The sequence below is a fragment of the Salvelinus fontinalis genome, chromosome 11, assembly GCF_029448725.1.
Source record: "Salvelinus fontinalis isolate EN_2023a chromosome 11, ASM2944872v1, whole genome shotgun sequence".
NCBI classification, from domain to species: Eukaryota; Metazoa; Chordata; class Actinopteri; order Salmoniformes; family Salmonidae; genus Salvelinus; species Salvelinus fontinalis.
The window spans coordinates 41591084-41603172 of NC_074675.1; the positions used below are offsets into that span (position 1 = coordinate 41591084).

The window sequence follows — 12089 nt, forward strand, 5'->3', positions numbered from 1 at the left end:
GTCCTCAGCCCGGTGTCACCAGTGCCGGTACCTCGCATCAGTTATAGAGTGGGCTTTGAGAGTACAGTGTGCCCTGTCCCTGCTCCCCGCACTAGTAGGAAGGTGCTTATCCTTAGCCCGGTGCCTCCAGTTCCGGCACCACGCACCAGGTCTACGGTGCGCCGTATCCGGCCAGAGCCATCCGTCTCACCAGCGCCATCTGAGCCATCCGTCTCCCCAGCGCCATCTGAGCCATCCGTCTCCCCAGCGCCATCTGAGCCATCCGTCTCCCCAGCGCCGTCTGAGCCATCCGTCTGCAATGAGCCTGCAAAGCCGCCCGTCTGCCATGAGCCTGCTAAGCCGCCCGTCTGCCATGAGCCTACAGAGCCGTCTGCCAGACAGGAGCCGCTAGAGCCGCACGCCAGACAGGAGCCGCTAGAGCCGCCCGCCAGACAGGATCTGCCAGAGCCGCCAACCAGACAGGATCTGCCAGAGCCGCCAACCAGACATGATCTGCCAGAGCCGCCAACCAGACAGGATCTGCCAGAGACGCCAGCGAGCCATGAGCAGCCAGAGCCGTCAGAGAGCCATGAGCGTCGAGAGCCGTCAGCCTGCCATGAGCGTCGAGAGCCGTCAGCCTGCCATGAGCGTCGAGAGCCGTCAGCCTGCCATGAGCGTCGAGAGCCGTCAGCCAGCCATGAGCGTCGAGAGCCGTCAGCCAGCCATGAGCGTCGAGAGCCGTCAGCCAGCCATGAGCGTCGAGAGCCGTTCAGTCAGGATCTGCCTGAGTATATCAGCCAGGATCTGCCCCTTGTCCCGGTGCTGCCCCTTGTCCCGGTGCTGCCCCTTGTCCCGGTGCTGCCCCTTGTACCGGTGCTGCCCCTTGTCCCGGTGCTGCCCATTATCCCGGTGCTGCCCCTTATCCCAGTGCTGGTCCTTATCCTGGTGCTGCCCCTTGTCCCGGTGCTGCCCCTTGTCCCGGTGCTACCCCTTGTCCCGGTGCTGCCCCTTGTCCCGGTGCTGCCCCTTCTCCCGGTGCTGGCCGTTCATTTAGGGGATGTTAGTTTTAGGGTGGTCATTGGGAGGGGAAGACAGAAGCGGGGAGTGACAATGGTGGTGTGGGGACAGCGTCCAGAGCCTGAGCCACCACCGTGGTCAACTGCCCACCCAGACCCTCCCCTGGACTTTGTGCTGGTGCGCCCGGCGTTCGCACCTTGAGGGGGGGGGTTCTGTAACGGTCCTGACCTGTTTTATGTTGTTTTTGTATGTGTTTATGGTCAGGGCGTGTGTTTTGGGTGGGCAGTCTATGTTTTCTGTTTCTATGTTGGTTTTGGGTTGCCTGGTATGGCTCTTAATTAGAGGCAGGTGGTTTGCGTTTTCCTCTAATTAAGAGTCATATTTAGGTAGGGTGTTCTCACTGTTTGTTTGTGGGTGATTGTCTTCCGTGTTCGTATATGTATGTACCATACGGGACTGTTTGGTTGTTCGTTTCGTTTTGATGTAGTCTGTTCCTGTCCGTGAGTGTTACGTCAGTTATGTAAGTTCATGTTCAGGTTTTTTCGTCTACGTCGTTTTCTTGTTTTGTAATTTTGAAAGTGTTTGTTTTCGTGTTGCCATCGTATCAAATAAAAGATGGCTTATTTCCCGAATGCTGCGTATTGGTCCACTGATCTTTCTCTCCTCTCCTCGTCCGAGGATGAGGAGAACGACAGCCCTTACACCTACCTTCAAACTTGACATCATGGGAAAATCAAAAGAAATCAGCCAAGACCTCAGGAAAAAAAGTGTAGACCTCCACAAGTCTGGTTCATCCTTGGGAGCAATTTCCAACGTCTGAAGGTACCACATTCTGGGATACTGTAGTTCTGGGATACTGTAAAGTCCATGGAAAACAAGAGCACCTCCTCCCAGCTGCCCACTGCACTGAGGCTAGATAACACGGTCACCACTGATAAGTCCGTGATAATCGAAAACTTCAACAAACATTTCTCAATGGTTGGCCATGCCTTCCACCTGGCGACTCCAACCTTGGCCAACAGCCCCGCACCCCCCGCTGCTACTCTCCCAAGCCTCCCCAGCTTCTCCTTTACCCATATCCAGATAGCAGATGTTCTGAAAGAGCTGGAAAACCTGGACCCATACAAATCAGCTGGGCTTGACAATCTGGACCCCCTATTTCTGAAACTGTCCGCCGCCATTGTCGCACCCCCTATTACCAGCCTGTTCAACCTCTCCTTCGTATCATCTGAGATCCCCAAGGATTGGAAAGCGGCCGCTGTCATCCCCCTCTTCAAAGGGGGAGACACCCTGGACCCAAACTGTTACAGACCTATATCCATCCTGCCCTGCCTAGCTAAGGTCTTCGAAAGCCAAGTAAACAAACAGATCACTGACCATCTCGAATCCCACCGTACCTTCTCCGCTGTGCAATCCGGTTTCCGAGCCGGTCACGGGTGCACCTCAGCCACGCTCAAGGTACTAAACGATATCATAACCGCCATCGATAAAAGACATTACTGTGCAGCCGTCTTCATCGACCTGGCCAAGGCTTTCGACTCTGTCAATCACCATATTCTTATTGGCAGACTCAATAGCCTCGGTTTTTCTAATGACTGCCTTGCCTGGTTCACCAACTACTTTGCAGACAGAGTTCAGTGTGTCAAATCGGAGGGCATGTTGTCCGGTCCTCTGGCAGTCTCTATGGGGGTACCACAGGGTTCAATTCTCGGGCCGACTCTTTTCTCTGTATACATCAATGATGTTGCTCTTGCTGCGGGCGATTCCCTGATCCACCTCTACGCAGACGACACCATTCTGTATACTTCCGGCCCTTCCCTGGACACTGTGCTATCTAACCTCCAAACGAGCTTCAATGCCATACAACACTCCTTCCGTGGCCTCCAACTGCTCTTAAATGCTAGTAAAACCAAATGCATGCTTTTCAACCGTTCGCTGCCTGCACCCGCACGCCCGACTAGCATCACCACGGTTCCGACCTAGAATATGTGGACATCTATAAGTACCTAGGTGTCTGGCTAGACTGCAAACTCTCCTTCCAGACTCATATCAAACATCTCCAATCCAAAATCAAATCTAGAGTCGGCTTTCTATTCCGGAACAAAGCCTCCTTCACTCACGCCGCCAAACTTACCCTAGTAAAACTGACTATCCTACCGATCCTCGACTTCGGCGATGTCATCTACAAAATAGCTTCCAATACTCTACTCAGCAAACTGGATGCAGTTTATCACAGTGCCATCCGTTTTGTTACTAAAGCACCTTATACGACCCACCACTGCGACCTGTATGCCCTAGTCGGCTGGCCCTCGCTACATGTTCGTCGTCAGACCCACTGGCTCCAGGTCATCTACAAGGCTATGCTAGGTAAAGTGCCGCCTTATCTCAGTTCACTGGTCACGATGGCTACACCCACCCGTAGCACGCGCTCCAGCAGGTGTATCTCACTGATTATCCCTAAAGCCAAAACCTCATTTGGATGCCTTTCCTTCCAGTTCTCTGCTGCCTGCGACTGGAACGAATTGCAAAAATCTCTGAAGTTGGAGACTTTTATCTCCCTCAACAACTTTAAAAATCTGCTATCCGAGCAGCTAACCGATCGCTGCAGCTGTACATAGTCCATCTGTAAACTACCCACCCAATTTACCTACCTCACCCCCATACTGCTTTTATTTATTTACTTTTCTGCTCTTTTGCACACCAGTATCTCTTCTTGCACATGATCATCTGATGATTTATCACTCTAGTGTTAATCTGCTAAATTGTAATTATTCGATTTATTGCCTACCTCATGCCTTTTGCACACATTGTATATAGATTCTCTTTTTCCTACCATGTTATTGACTTGTTTATTGTTTACTCCATGTGTAACTCTGTGTTGTTGTCTGTTCACACTGCTATGCTTTATCTTGGCTAGATCGCAGTTGCAAATGAGAACTTGTTCTCAACTAGCCTACCTGGTTAAATAAAGGTGAAATAAAAAAAAAATAAAAAAAACATTCATTTATACAAACAATAGTACGCAAGTATAAACACCATGGGACCAAGCAGCCGTCATACCACTCAGGAAGGAGATGCATTCTGTCTCCTAGAGATGAACGTACTTTGGTGCGAAAAGTACAAATCAATCCCAGAACAACAGCAAAGGACCTTGTGAAGATGCTTGAGGAAACAGGTACAAAAGTATCTATATCCACAGTAAAACGAGTCCTATATCGACATAAGCTGAAAGGCCGCTCAGCAAGGAAGAAGCCACTGCTCCAAAACCGCCATTAAAAAAGCCAGACTACGGTTTGCAACTGCACATGGGGACAAAGAACGTACTTTTTTGAGAAATGTCGTCTGGTCTTATGAAACAAAAGGATAACTGTTTGGCCATAATGACCATCGTTATGTTAGGAGGAAAAAGGGGGAGCTTGCAAGCCGAAGAACACCATCCCAACCATGAAGCACGGGGGCGGCAGCATCATGTTGTGGGGGTGCTTTGCTGGAGGATGGACTGGTGCACTTCACAAAATAGATGGCGTCATGAGGAGGAAAATGATGTGGATATATTGAAGCAACATCTCAAGACATCAGTCAGGAAGTTAAAGCTTGGTCGCAAATGGGTCTTCCAAATGGACAATGACCCCAAGCATACTTCCAAAGTTGTGGCAAAATGGCTTAAGGACAACAAAGTCAAGGTATTAGAGTGGCCATCACAAAGCCCTGACCTCAATCCTATAGAAAATTTGTGGGCAGATCTGAAAAAGCGTGTGTTCCGAGCAAGGATGCCTACAAACCTGACTCAGTTACACCAGCTCTGTCAAGAGGAATGGGCCAAATTTCACCCAACTTATTTTGGGAAGCTTGTGGAAGGCTGGCTACCTGAAACGTTTGACCCAAGTTAAACAATTTAAAGGCAATGCTACCAAATACTAATTGAGTGTATGTAAACTTCTGACCCAGTGGGAATGTGATGAAAGAAATAAAAGCTGAAATAAATCATTCTCTCTACTATTATTCTGACATTTCACATTCTTAAAATAAAGTGGTGATCCTAACTGACTTAAGACAGGGACTGTTTTCTAGAATTAAATGTCAGGAATTGTGAAAAACTGAGTTTAAATGTATTTGGCTAAGGTGTATGTAAACTTCCGACTTCAACCTTATATGTGTGTTTTATATATATATATTTGTTTACCCAAAAAATATATGGGGGATTGGAAATGATGCAGACAATTACATTGATGGAAGCAACAATATATCAGCAATATTAAAGCTGATCCACCCCTTAAATTTTTTCAAATAAATGTGTCATTCTTGTTTGTTGCGACCGGAGCTGTCCAAGGTGCTGAAATCATAGAAATATAATCTTATTCTGTGTGGCTGAAATATCCATCTTCACGTTTGCTCATTATTGTAGCTTTAAATTGACCAAATTGATTGCATTGCAACATACTACTAGCTTATCAGTCAATCAAAGATGTTTGATTGATCAAGAGTTTTTAGATTTTACAACAAAAAGCTGAGGCTACATATTGTTATTGCTGACACATTGAGACAGATGGTGTTGTGAATTTGATATTCTGCAGCCTGTTCACCATCTGTGCGCTCCAATTAGTAAACACTACACAGTAAGGAAAAAATAAAGTCAATGCTTTATTAACCTGATACATTACACATTACCGAACACATGTAGGAAATATCATTTACGAGGACGAACACAAGTGGATGTACGGCCAGTATAAAGTGGTCTATTGTAACCAGTGTTGTTCTAGCTAGCCTATCAAAAACATTGAATATTATGCCACACACTCAGTTACAACCACCAATAGGCACTCCCTTGTAGCTACATCAGATCAAGTTTATGTATAAATTGGCTATTAAAGCATGAGCTGTAGTAAATCTACTGAAGAGACTAAACTCCATTGCATTTATTTATTTTTCAAAATACTTTATTATGATTCCCCCCTCATCAAAACAATATAATATGGATCTACATCCCCACCATCTACAGTCCTTTGACAGTTTTGGCATAAAGGTCCTTATCTTCGCCCTCTTCAGTCTCTGGGTTCAGATAGCCTAGAATTTTCAGCAGCGTGTCGTCATCCAAGCCCTGCATTTGTGACACATCGCCCGTGTCCTCCTTGGGTTCTGACTGTCTTTTCTGAGGCGGGTTTTTATCTGAGTCCATTTGGTCAAAGTAGTAGTCCTGTATCGCCTGCTCCAACGTTCCCAGCACGAGCTGATGGTCTTGTGAGGGAGGCTGCGAGGCGCGCTTTTTTTGGTCTGCCTTGTTTGCTGTCTGCGGATACTGTGCCAACATCTGGGCAGCCAGATACGTCGACAGTTCGTCTTCGTCGACAGTGTTGTCGTAGTCGTCCTTTTCTTTCTCTGGAACATTTGGCTCAGAGAACATGTAGTTTTTCTGCTTTCCAGCTGGCGCGTAAAACCTTGACGGCGGGCTTGAATGCTGTTTCTGCTTCTTGAGTGCAGGTGCGTTCTGATTTGCCACGCTTCCCAGCCCGAGGATTTTTAGAATGTCTTCTGTGTTTATTTCTTCCGGGACGTTGCTTTTTGGGGTCTCAGGCAGCCGTCTGTTGAAGAATGTCTCTGGAGGGATCTTATTTTTTTGGTGAGAGGAGATCTGAGTTAGTTTGTCCTCTACCCTGGCCAGATCATTAGGTGTCCAAGACTGTGCCTGTGTCCTCAGTGGTGTCCTGTCCTGTTTTGTCATCTCCCCACTCTTCAGCATGTCCATCAGGTCTTCTGGTGGGATTTGTAGTTTCTGGGAGATTTGGATGAGCTGGTAAATGGCCTGTGGATCTACCTTGTCACTGTACTGAGTTTGAGCTGACCTCCTCTCTTCCCTCTCCTCCTCTTCTTCTAGCTCTCTCTTCTGCTCCTCCTGCTCTGTTTTCTCCAGCACCTTCAGAAGGTAGTAGTCAACTGGGTCATATTCTCTCGGACCTGGCTGACTTGATCGCTTGACCTCATCAATCTCCTCATCATCTTCATTATCACCATCATCTTCATCATCCTCCAAGCCTCTGTCGAACTCCTGCCTGTTGTCTCTCTCTTCATCCTCCGTATCCACCTGCTCCTCTAGGGGCGTCCAATCCTCTCCCCCTGTCACATCCTCATAGGCCAGGTTCCTCACCTTGAACATGTCCTCATCATCACCATCATCTTCATCATCCTCATCATCCTCAGTCTGGCGTTTGTGTCCAGCCTTGGTATTGGCTATCCTCCCCAGTTCCTCAAACACAGACTGCAGGTTGGCCAGGTTCTGGGGCGTGTACTTCCCCTCCATGTTCTCATTGGTGCGTTTGAAGGGGCTCTCGCGGCCCTGGACTCTGCCTTCTTCCTCCCCCTCACTGTCCTCTTCATCTTCAAACATCAGCGGGTACTTCCTGTGAGGCCGGCTAGCACGCTGTGTCCACGGATACGCCACGCCCTCTCCCACCTGGCTGTCCTCCTCCTTCGCCGGTCTCTGCCCTTTGCCCAGAGTGTGGCGGGCTGTACTGGGCCTCACAGGGGCTGGCTTGGGGCCCTTCTTGGTCTGCTGGAGGGTATTCAGTACCGCCTGCAGCCACTCATGGGTCTTGTTCTCCTTGTTGCCCTCCCCTTCCTCATCATCCTCATCTTGGTCCTGGCCTTGGCCTATATTACTCTGGCTGGTCTGGACAGGAGAGGGTAGCCTCAGCATGGAGAGGAGTTTCTCTGAGTCTGTGTCCATGTTGGTGGGGTCATAGTCTAGGGTGAGGGAAGCCTGCTCCTGTGGGGCTGACGCCCCGGTCCGCTGGCGGAGGCTCTCAATGTACTCCAGGGCCTTGAGCATGTCTGCGTTGGGGGGGAGGTAGGGGGTGTCTCCTCGCTGGGGGTCCAGCTCACTGCCCCTCAGTCTGTGTTCTCTGAGAGAGGCCCCCTGGGCACTACCGGGGCCCAGGAGGAGGAGAGGGAGCAGGGAGAGGAGGAAGGCCATCCCTGCCGAGGAGAGCTTGGGGAGTGACGGCATGGTGTCTTCAGCCTGGAGACAGACACAACAGGGAGAGAAGAGTCAGCGCTGACATTTTTAGGTTTAGGATATGAAGATTTTTCACTGGTCAGACCATTATGTACTTATCTGCTCCTGTCACTTCAGTTTAGAGTCTTAATTTCTTTCAAACAAGAATATGTTCAAGGGCCATGCAGTCAAAATCGTGATTTTCCTGTGTTTTATATATATTTCCAGACTAAATTTGTTAATAGACCAATTAAAACAAAGAGTTCCAAACCTTTCTGCCAATAACAGCTAATTTTCAGTTTTTCCCCTTCCCACTCTGATAGTCCTAGCAAAATTCTTGCTTGAGAAATTGCTCTTTGCTAAAAAAAGCTATTTTATTAGATTTTATAACAATTTTAATTGAAAACAATCACAGTAAGGTACTTATTTGCTAGTCAGGAATGATTTGATATTGAGATAACTGCTTCATTGGCCCTTTAATGATGAGGCCAGTTTAAAGGCTTTTGTTATGATCAGCTCTAATGACCATTACAATTCTAAAATGTTTCATTTTTAGACCTGCCTTTTATTCCCGTTTGATGCTTCAGCTATATTGCAGTAGACTATTAGTGATATGCATTGAGGTTCTGTCACTCTAGCTGCATTTTTTACCCAGAGAATGAAAATCACATCTGTTGAAAGCCCAAATGATTGTTTGCAGAGCAGTAATAGCATGGGCATTCAGCTCGCCTATAAATCTCATTAGTTTTCAAATTGTTGCTCTCCAGAATGAGTCACAATCCAGTTGTCTTGGTAACCCTTCGGCTGATGCTGGCTGCTGTCGAAACACTACTACCTACACCCAAGACATCTCTAGCACACTCAAACAATGTTGTGTTGCACAAGCCTTTCACTGAGAAAATGCAATGGAACTTTATAATCATGCACCTAATTTGGATACAAATATTGAACACTGCTATTTATAAATCAACTAGTGGATTAATTGGTTTTGAAATCAAAGTGTTGTTTAATTTAGGCTATGTATTATCTGCTTATCCTACATAATAAAAAATACAAATTACTTTAGCAAATCACTAAAAACGAAACTATAATAAACTTCAATAGTTAGTCTAAGACACTATAAAACAGATTATGCATATCTTCACTGCGGTAGCCCTGTTTTCAATGTATCAGGTTGGTTAAAGATAAACGGATTTAAAAATGGAAATTAACATATTAAAAGAACTGAAAAAGGTACAACTGAATTCCATTTTCTTCAAATAATAATGTCGATGTAGGCCCTATGTAAAATCTTACCTCTGCAAAATAGTTTCAATCGATAGTCGTGAGTGAACTTAGCATCTCTTTCTCAGTGTAAGTGTGAGCAGGGATTCTCTGTGTTCAGCACCGGGGACAGCTCCTCTGGTTATATGAGGCGCCACCTGACTCGTGCGTCACTGCGACATACGCAATACTCGATCCAAAGAAACACACAAACATAATTAGAACTGGTTCACGTCTCTTCACCTCGACGTTCAATTGGAAAGCCTTATGTGATCACTGTTTTATCATCATGTCTAATTATATTGGTTGTTAATAACCAACAGCGATGACTAAGTGATTAATTAGCTCACAGCACAAGGTCTACCTATATGGTGATAGACCTATACAACTATTTCTACGAGTTTTCCAGACAGAGTATAGGCAAATTATAGGTAACAGGCCCAGTTATAATAATTTCGGCACCATAACTGCTGATGTTCGCAGTAAATTGTGATTTGCACCTATGTATGCATCAACAAAACCGCGCTGCGGGCGTCCCTCTCGAAAGAGAGTAGAATCCATCGATGACTCACTCACGCCCAAGATCGGCCAAAGAATGAGGCGGGGTGATGAGGACTGCAGAGAGATCGTGTGCTATGGGAGCTGCCTATGACGGTGCAATCGTAAGCCACTGGTCTTTTATTTTGGTTGCCTGTCAAGTCCTGTCTGGCCCAGGTCAGGGGTACGTCGTCACTTTCATTCATACATTTCCGTCGGGAGTCGGCACTCAGATGAGTACGGTAGTATGATTTGTTAACTAGGGATCCTGATTCCAGATACGCTTTCAGAAATCGCTTCTATTTAGACATTATAACAAGAGATTATGATGGTGTCTCAGTGTGACCGTATACGTCTGTTGATGCATTTGACTGACCACCCATATTTTGTTTACATTCAGCACATGCCTCCACTTTTCATGTAACTCCCTAATGACTGCATGATCTCGCGCATGCGCAAACACAGACACACACGCCAAGCAGTAAAGGATGTAAGGCTCAAGCAGCTTGGCTAATTGCTTGTGGTTGTGGCTGTGCTATGGGTAAACAGAAACCAATTACCCCTCTGTTCCAACCTCTCCCTCCTCCTACAGCCCATCTTCCCATTACACAGGCCTTTAAGGTCAAATAGAAACTTTTCTTACAGGCAATTAGCAGCAGTCTCAAATATAACTACAGCCATACACATATTGGTGTCATATCTTTGTAAGTGGTATCTGTATATGTTCCACCATCTGTTCAATGTGTTATCAAATTGTATCGGCCTATTAGAGCAACAAAAAAAACTGCTGTCTCCAAGTGCCTCAGATACTAATCAACCTGCTTTATCATAAGCCCTCGGTGTAGCCTAAAGATGCTCTCTGATTTCATTAAGATAACATCAGTGAACTTCAGGCCAATTGTGTTCTTAATGCTTGCTTGGCATCATATAGACTTTGATCTGTAGTAGGCTATTGTTCTGTTCAGTATCAGTAATACACAGACATCTGACACATCTATAACAATCACATTTGAATTGATCTCATCGATCAAATTGATTCAAATGCCATAGCAATTATCAATATCCCTGATGATGTCATATAATAGGGAAACTGCATCCTGACAGTGATACTGCTCCTTAACCCCAGCTGTCAATGTCCTGGCAGGGTGGATGGAGAAAGGCAGAGAGAGAGAGGCAGAGGCAGAGCGAGAGAGGTAGAGCGAGAGAGACAGCACGGCGGAGAGAGGGAGGCAGAGGCGGAGAGAGAGGGAGTGAGAGAGGAAGAGAGGGAAACCAGAGAGCGAGAGAGAGAGAGAGAGAGAGAGAAGGATAATTGTATTGGTCTAGAAGCTTTGACGTCAATGGCTCAATTTACAGGTGGATCATGTCCCTCTTTGTGTGTGTGTATGATATGGGCTAGTTGTCCCAGCCGTTGTCTGCATATCTCTCTGTCTGTGTTGGGGGGGGGGGGGGGGGGGGTCATGAGTCACTGAATTCTGTACATTTATGGCAATGGCAATTTGTTTCAGATTAACATCTTGGTGTGTGTGATGCACTTGAGTGTGGGAAGACTATGAAATGATTTCAATATGCTCCAGCCTCCAGAACCCCAGGATGCCATATTAATACTCATCAATGTGGCTAGGCCTTACCTTATTACTGTGAGGGAATGTAAAGATTACAAAGGTGTCATTATTATCGAGGAAGTTTTAATGTCACGTACAGTGAAATGCCTTTCATGCAGACTCAAAACCCAACAATGCAGTAATCAAAAACATGATTAAATCAAGTAGTAAGAACATGAGAAAGTAAGCATACTATATACAGGGTCAGTCAGTTCCAGTACCATATTTACAATCTGCAGGAATACTGAACTGATAGAAGTAGATGTGTATAGGAGTAAAACATGTCTAACCTTTATGTGTAATTTGTGAGGCATTTATGTGTTGATGTAGTTGTAGCGCGACATACTGCTCTTACATAAATGTGCCCTTTTTTATTTTTCTGTTTTCATCTCCTGCTAAAACAAGGAACACTTTTTTCATTACTACAAGAGTCAGGCATAGCTTTTTTTCACAGACAGATTGTGCTGAGAGAGAAAGCAAAGACAAACACAGACGTCCTCTGCTGTTGGATTATTTTCAAACTAAAATGATGAAGTAAATATAGAAAAAAGTTTGGACGTTTTTGTCATTTGTATGATGGATTGACCAGGGTGATTCAGCAATGGAGAGGACAATGAGGGAAGTACAGTACATCATATTGTAAAAAGCAATGGTACAAATACAGAGCCCTGAAGAACACCACCAATTCAAATATGTTCTTT

General features: G+C 46.0%; 2 protein-coding genes across 2 annotated transcripts in view; one reads left to right on the forward strand and one right to left on the reverse strand.

Moving 5' to 3' along the window:
* Positions 1-5624: 5624 nt before the first annotated feature.
* On the reverse strand, positions 5625-9384 carry LOC129866088 (secretogranin-2b-like). The gene is made up of 2 exons (XM_055939259.1): positions 9281-9384; positions 5625-8008 (listed from the first exon to the last, which is right to left on the reverse strand). The coding sequence occupies exon 2, from the start codon at positions 7994-7996 to the stop codon at positions 5990-5992; it is 2007 nt and encodes a 668-aa protein (XP_055795234.1). The 5' UTR covers positions 7997-8008; positions 9281-9384; the 3' UTR covers positions 5625-5989.
* Positions 9385-9463: 79 nt separating this feature from the next.
* The window catches only part of LOC129866100 (uncharacterized), a 32092-nt gene continuing 29466 nt past the window's right edge, over positions 9464-12089 (forward strand). The window contains exon 1 of the mRNA XM_055939273.1: positions 9464-9909. The gene's annotated coding sequence lies outside the window, so the exon portion shown is untranslated. The remainder of the gene's footprint in view (positions 9910-12089) is intronic.